Source organism: Dendronephthya gigantea, unplaced genomic scaffold (assembly GCF_004324835.1).
Source record: "Dendronephthya gigantea isolate DGI-Jeju-01 unplaced genomic scaffold, DenGig_1.0 000029F, whole genome shotgun sequence".
NCBI lineage: Eukaryota > Metazoa > Cnidaria > Anthozoa > Malacalcyonacea > Nephtheidae > Dendronephthya > Dendronephthya gigantea.
In genome coordinates, this window is record NW_021163039.1 from 403,335 (window position 1) to 411,380 (window position 8,046).

At 37.7% G+C, this 8,046-nt stretch overlaps 1 protein-coding gene across 1 annotated transcript; it reads right to left on the reverse strand.

Annotated features, from left to right (window-relative positions):
• Positions 1-534: 534 nt before the first annotated feature.
• LOC114523902 (oleosin-B3-like) lies at positions 535-6,297 on the reverse strand. The gene is made up of 4 exons (XM_028544964.1): positions 6,238-6,297; positions 4,692-4,996; positions 1,589-2,701; positions 535-662 (listed from the first exon to the last, which is right to left on the reverse strand). Exons 2-4 carry the CDS (start codon positions 4,963-4,965, stop codon positions 535-537), a joined length of 1,515 nt encoding a protein of 504 aa, XP_028400765.1. The 5' UTR covers positions 4,966-4,996; positions 6,238-6,297.
• Positions 6,298-8,046: the final 1,749 nt, after the last annotated feature.

The following is an 8,046-nucleotide window of genomic DNA, read 5'->3' on the forward strand; positions in this document are numbered from 1 at the left end:
AACCTTTCATACTGTAGTTCGACTCACATGTAGTTTCATGTTTCACTGTTAGCGTCCTTCTTTGAATTTATATTTTCTACCCGTTGAAGGCTATAGACTGATAGCCGAAAGCTTGTAATAAATTTTATAAATTTCAACCAGAGAACGTTCTATATTTCAATTATGTTTAATCCTGGTTGCATATCTACGATTTTTTCTAGCATGAAATATATTTCAATTTAAAAAATGCTTACAAAGTTATGTTACATCAGGCTCAATTACATTTGCTTTGAGTGTTTTACAAAGCGCAGTGTTAAAAAGGCACGCACAGAGGTGCAATATTGAAGCACTGCTTAAACTAGTAAGTGAAGATAGCCGAGGATGCCGTTGAAAAATGATATCAATTCTTACCTTTGCAGGGCGAGGTAATTATTTTCTGTTTCCAAAGGTACAGTGAAGCCTATTTTCGAATAAGCTGTAGTTGAAATCTTTATAGGTCTATTACAGACTAAACATTCGAGAGAAGTTCAACTATAAGTTGAGTTCAATGCGACGTTATTTCCATATAATATGAAGCTTCATTTCGATAACATCAAACTTTCTTTGTAATTCTAATGCACTCGCTGCAGGGAGTCTTTCCTTTTTCAAAGCATATTCTTCATCGGAATCACCGGCATTTTTTACTGTTGAAATGCATTTTGGTATTGTCAGCATGAGCTACGTAAACAAATGCACGACCAGGCATGCATGTATAGTTGTATGACTTTCAGACTTTGAATATACTTTCGATTGAACCCATGCAGAGCATATAGTTTATATCACGCTTTTGTCATAGTGTCATATGATTTAATAATTGCACAAAACGTTTCCCTTTTTAATAACATTCATAATAAAGCTTACGTAATTTCTATGTGCTAAGAAATAATAAATTCGTGAGTCAATTTGCCTACAGTATTGCTATATATAAATATATTATAATATATAATATTGTTTTTATCAGAGTACATTTAACAGATGAATTCGATTTAAACTCAACTAAAGCCATGCAGTCAATTTGTATCAACGAATACCTGACAAAATATGATAAATTGATAGCTCAAAAGGGACGAAATCATCGTGTTGGTGTCAGATGGTATTAATATGCGTACCTCACAAGCTACAGTCGGCTTAACATACTTAATCATTGGTGCGCATAATCACTTCATTGTTGAACTCGTGCTTTTGCAAACCAGCCAGCTATTTTCACTTCAGAAGGTCCTAATCGCCAATCACCTTTTGACAATAGTTTTTGATAAACAATTTACTTGACGAGGCAGCATATTAGTTGTTTTGCCAGATTGTACTTCCATCATTGCATGTCTCGACTTTTATCGTTTTTAATGTTAAAGGTAGATTACAGTTGGTAATGTATTGTTATATTTGCACCGATTGGTCGGATAGGCATGAAAGGTCTGACACGTCATTCAATTCCTGGTATATAATGACTGATTCTAAGAAATGATTTGCATAAATATTTTTAAATAAAAGCTTTAAAAAGTCCAAATTGGTTGCTACAATTTTGAAGACTGGAATGCTAGTTCTCAGATTGGAATGCTAGCTCTCATCTCACCTTGGCCAACACTGTCATCACCTTGGCCACCACTGTCATTACCTTGGCCACCACCTTGGCCACCACCTTGGCCATCACTGTCACCACCTTGGCCACCACCTTGGCCACCATCTTGGCCACCACCTTGGCCACCACCTTCGCCACCACCTTCGCCACCACCTTCGCCACCACCTTCGCCACCACCTTCGCCACCACCTTGGCCACCACTATCACCACCTTGGCCACCACCTTGGCCATCACTGTCAACACCTTGGCCACCACCTTGGCCACCACCTTCGCCACCACCTTCGCCACCACCTTGGCCACCACTATCACCACCTTGGCCACCACCTTGGCCACCACTTTGGCCACCACTGTCATCACCTTGGCGGCCACTTTGGCCTTGGCCACCACCTTGGCCACCACCTTGGCCACCACTGTCACCACCTTTTCTACTATTGTTACCACCTTGGCTACCATTGTCACCACCTTGCCCACCACCTTGGCCACCACCTTGGCCACCAATGTTACCACCTTGGCCACCAATGTTACCACCACCTTGGCCACCACCTTGGCCACCACCTTGGCCATCACCTTGACCACCACCTTGGCCACCAACTTGGCCACCACTGTTACCACCTTGGCCACCACCTTGGCCACTACCTTGGCCACCACCTTGGCCACCACTGTCATCTTTGTTAGGACATTTAAATATGACAAGCAAGTTTTTTCCTCGGTCTTTAACTCTGAAAACTCTGGGTATAATATGTTGAAGTTTTTCTTTCGTTGCCATATTTTTCGAGTCCTTTTGTGCCAAATGATGATCAGCGTAAATGGTGTCAAAAATAAACGGAATCAGGATAGCGACAATGGCGCCGATTGCTTGACGACTTCCTGCAACACCAGATTCCTTTCCAAGAATCAAGACAATGAACATAATCCCAGCGTATACGGCGACGAAGAGAATTCTTCTGAAGAAACGAAACAGAAGCTCGCCCAAAGGCATAATTTGTTTGCTGACTTCCTTGTAAAATTCCTTTGAGATCTTCGCCTCGCCATCCTTTTCATCAAATTCGATAGTGAATGTTTTCTCTGCCATGTTGTTTACGACATTACCTCGATTTTGCTGGTCTTCTAACAGGAAAAGAAAGATATTTTTTAATTGAATTTTTTAATTAAAATCCCATTTTTCAACAGAAGACATAAAGTACTGTGCAGAAATAACCTAACACTGCGGTTGCGATTCGATTGTGGTCGACCGATGAAACCGCAGACGACCGCAAGAGAAAAAATACGATCGCAGTGGCCGTTCGCTTCCGAACGGAATGTTATGAACTGCTGAGAAGGACAACACAATATTCATCGTAGTAATATTTTACACCAACCACGACAACAGATGATACCATATAGGAAAAACAAATAAACATATACTGTGAACAATATCATAAAAACAAAGTCACATTTCAATTATAACACAAGTGCAAGACGAAGGCCGCCTATATTGTATGTAGTACATGAACATTCTCTCTTGTATTTATTTATCAACAAAAGCTTTATACAGTACTACAAGACGTTTTCGAATTATTTTTTTCGCTACATCTCGGGTAGTTTTACCACGCTTCATCCGGCTGTTTGTCAACATTGTTTCCTATACAGTACTTGCATGCGATTATTAGTATAACGTATTTATTTTATTTTCTCTCTGCGCAAATAAAAAATACCAAAACGTCTTGCAGTATACATGTCTTTGATGATTAACACACGCAGAAAATAAAGCAATCAAACGAAAATGAAAATGTCAGTTTCAGAGACTGAATGAACTAACCTGAACAAAAACAAGAACAACATCTCCCTGAAATACGAAAATACTCATGGCAGGAGCATAAAAAATCCATCAAGGGTTTGCAGTAAGATTGTTTTTGGTTCTTAGAATTGGTTTTGCTGTCCTTTTCATCAACCTTAGCTTTTTCTTTGCAAACTTCGATGATTAACGTTTTAAGTTGCAAACATGGCGCTTCGACTGAGAATTGCCAATTTTTCCAAAAAAAGACTATCAGTGTCACAAGGGGGGAAAAGAAAGGATTAAAAAATTCTCCGTTAAGAATTAACCCAACAGTTACAGAAAGAACGACAAGAAGAATTGATCCAGTAAAGACGACGAAAGCCAATAAACTTAAAAATCTAGTGCAGAACGCAAAAAAATTGAATATGATTTTTGTCGGAGAACAATCTTCACAAGTAAAGGGCAAAACAAAGCGTAATATGTAATCCAATAAAATAAATTTGACCAATAAAAACGGAACAAGGATTATAGGAGTCCCTGAAAGAAGAAATGTTACAATGTAAACGCAACATTTGTTAGAGGAATCATTAGTCCCAGATGATCCGTGATGATGGCGATAATAATCAACAGGAAGTGAAAGCGGAATTGTGAAACAAGAGACAAGGCTTTTTTCAAACTCCAAATCAGGTTGTTGTTTTTTTTCCCCGGAATCATTGTTTCCAGGTACTTTTTCGAAAACATTTAGGAAACAGAACAAAGCGCCCCAAATAGCAAACGTGATCCAGAAAAACATATAGTTGAGGAAATTGGTTAGATAAAACACAGCACCTGTGAACGCGACGAATAGACAGCGTCTGAGAAAAGTCTTAGGCTGTCCATCGCCTTCGAAAAATATCATAGAAACAAACGAAATAAGAGACATATGACTGTCCGAAGTTTTATAAAACTTCGTTTCTTCATAGTTCGTTGTATGCTCCAGCAAAATGGGTAACATCATCACAGAGAATACAACCAGTGCTGTTATTATTACTGGTAAAGCCCACTTAAGCACAATTGAAGAATAATCAGCGCAGATTTTCAACTTGCTATCACCAGTAATTCGACAACAGTTAAACTGAACGGGTCCTTTAGTAACATGAGGACGACATAGTTTGTAATAATTGTCGTTTTCTTTATCTTCGATGTGTAAAAAAAGCTTTTCCAAAAGTTCGGAAAAAACTCGATCTGATCCTTTCATCCCAGTGGGTAAACACCCAATAGTTTCCTCTGTGACTTCAATAAAAACCGTTTCCATTCCGACCTCTAATAAAAAAGTAAAAATACGCGAAGAGAAGATGGTACCTTTAGCACGAGATGTTAACGAGATTAAGGTGCGACCAATTTCGTTTGCCCAAGGCCACTTCATTTCGGGGAATACACGAGTTCTGTTCGCGGAGGCCACGGTCAATATTATTTCAACAGTTTTAATGGCGGGTTGACGAATCAGATGTAGCACATCAGCTAGTTTAGATTCATCAAATTGGACGACACAAGAGGCATTTAAATTCTCGTGACCAATTATTGCTGTTGACAATTGTAAATACACGAGGATAGCCAAGTAGTGAGATGGAGACATCTTGAAACGTTGATGATTTTCAAGCTTTGATCTACAGGTTTAAAATGAAACAATATATTGAAACGATATATTATTTATGATTTTTGACCCCCTTCTAGTTACATATGTCTCGTAATTAAGGAACCGTTTGTTAGTTCTTAAAAGTACATAGTAATAAAGTTTCGTTCTTTTGCCAAATATTCACAATTAAGAAAAAGGATTTCATATTTTACATGTTTATACTTTTTACTTTTAATTTTTTTAACTATAAATTACGCGTTGCCCTTTCAGCGCTGCCTTTTTTCCCGCAAATATTAATCACAACATGTTCAATTTGTCCTGCTTTGTACAAAACACCGATGAAATTTTCGTTGGATTCCTTTTCTATATAGTCCTATGTCTCGTAATCACACTGTAAATTCAAATGTTCTCAGGCCAAATTTACACCAGAACAACTTTTTGGGGGTACGTGGTGTGCAACCTATTTTTTTACATTTCAAGTTACCCGATACATTTAGAATGTATTATATATGAATGCGATCTGTTTTCCAGTATTAGCATTTAATAAAATGTATTTTATAATCTATTTGCTCGCACAACCGTTGGCAAAATTATGCGTCATGTTTTTAGTTTTATGCAACAGGTAACAACTGAAGGAGCAACGCATAAATTTTGCGTCGAGACCGTCAGTAAGCCTAAATGCGCTAGAGAATATTTTTTTTTGTTTGTAACAAATGCCACGTTTATAATCAAGTTTCCATAGCAACTACATATTTTCCTTGTCTCTTGCGGTGCAGCTGTCGCATGCCCATCGACCTCAGTCCACAATTTTGAACTCAAACCATCTTTTTATATGTGCCTTTCAGTCTCGCCCTGCGATATTAGTTACCGCAACAAGCAGACAATTTCAAGAAATACAAAATAATAAAACGAATTCTCAAAATAGACATCTTGTGTTTTACATAATTCATATCTTTTATATCTTTATCGCGATATTAGTTTAGGTCTGACATTGAGCAAAATATCGCAAAATTCTAAAGGCCCGTTTACACTTGCAATTTTTGCTGCGATTTCTAGTATGTGCGATTTTCTTCTTTTCATAGATGTTAACGAGTGAATTAGTTACTGATGTTCAAATAAGAGCTCTTATACATCAGAGCATTCGTGACTAATTATTAATTCACATCTATCAAAAGAGGAAAATCGCACATAAAATCGCACATAAAATCGCAAGTGAAACCGGCCTTAACGCGAGCTCAGTCTAAGTTCAATTTACACTTTATTTCAACTTACCCGGGCCTCGTGAAATGGATGATATTCAGCAATTGAAGACGGTGGTGAACTCTTGTTATCCCAGAGCTGATCAGAAACGCAATGGCAGTTTTCTGAAAACAACTTGCACTTCAGCGGACGCGAATTTAGTTTCTATGGAGACCACGCTAACGCTTCTCTAGACCAATAGGCTCCAACTTCAATTAAATTGAATTTGATCTCAAACTGCTTCGGGAATGTGTTTTACATACGACAGGTGGTTTATTGTCAACATCCCTTATCGCCTTTGTAAAAACTGATAATTTATGTTAAATACAAGCTGTAAGCTTTTCAGCTATAAACGCAACTTCAATTTCTCCAGGATTATCTGAACAACAGAGAACGCCGCCATATTTCGACTTTAGGGCATGTCGCAGCTCTTGGAAGCTTTCGTCTAATCCTTGCAAAGTGGAAGCAATGGAGCCAATGACTTAAAACATCGTAAGACTCGAGAAGTTTCCGACAACGATATCATAAAATATGAAAGAAACACGAAAAAAATCGCGAAAAAGTGCGGGTAATAATGGGACAGCACTCGACCTCAGGGCAAAAACATCTCGGTGACCTGGTGGTCTAGTTTTCTTGGAATCATAGGCTCACTTTCATAGTCCAACTTGATAACAAAGGAAAAGGTCTGCATGGGTGTTATTTGTATCCCTCCCCCTTCTGGTCACCATGTGTAGTTTGAATCGGATTTGCGTTACAAATATGGTAATGTGGCCGTTTTAAGAAGTATTTCGCTTCGACTGAAAGTGTTTCTCCGTTAAGGAATAATCGGATTGAATTAAGAAAACCGAATGACGCTGAAGAATATTCTGAAAAACAAGGCAATGAGAAATACTGCCACAGTGTGGGATTTCCAAATATAATACAAGATACTTTGATTAAGGCAATCATTGGTCCTGTATTGAAAGTTTACATCCTTTAATTTAAGACTTGCCTGAAGGAATTTCTGAAATATGATACGCGAAAATTAATTGCATATTGAAAGTTATGTGCATTTGTGTATTATTACCTATGAAGCAGAGCAGAATTCATTGGTCTTTTAAAAAGCCCTGTTGTTGTAGTTGATTTTCTGTTGACTCAGTGCGAAGTTCTATGCATATAGCGCAGTGACAAAAAAACAGCAGGACGTAAAGTTATTTGGATATATTTTCTAACAATTTCAATTATTCTAGCACTTTCATTTTTGCTTTCATATCGCCATTTGTTTATAGAAGATGCATTAACGATGTATTATAAAAATCGTGATTTTCATTTAAACATGCAGAAAAAGATTATATTATATTATATATATACTTAATTGTTATATATAAAACTGATAAAACATGGAATGAACTTGGCAATTCAACCAGGCAGTTTCATTTCAAACCAGTTCAAACTACATCTTCGTTCTCTCTCTCGGTTGAACAATTAACCAATTCAACAAAAATCATGTTATTTTCGCGTTTCTCAATCTTCAGTATGTGTTCAAGCTTTTCCGTCGTTGCCATTTTTGTGGAAGCTTTCTGTGCTTCTACATTATCGGCGTAAATTGTGTTAAAAATGAACGGTAATAAGAAAGCCACAATAGAGCTAATTGCTCGAACACTTCCTGAAATTCCCGATTCCTCTCCTAGAATCAGGACAATCAACATAGCCCAAGCGTATATGCAAACGAAAAGGACTCTTCTGAAGAAATGAAATAATAGATCTCCCAAGGGAAGAACTTCTTCGCTGACTTCTTTGTAAAGTTTCTTCGATATCATTGCCTCGCCAGTTCTTTCGTCAAATTTGATGGCAAGATTTTGT

Coding starts and splice junctions, on each gene's coding strand:
- LOC114523902 (XM_028544964.1), bottom strand. CDS start 4,965: ATGTCTCCATCTCACTACTTGGCTATCCTCGTGTATTTACAATTGTCA. Junction 2,702..4,691: donor GTTAACATCTCGTGCTAAAG/GTACCATCTTCT, acceptor TTTTCCTGTTAG/AAGACCAGCAAAATCGAGGT. Junction 663..1,588: donor TGATGACAGTGTTGGCCAAG/GTGAGATGAGAG, acceptor GCATTTCAACAG/TAAAAAATGCCGGTGATTCC.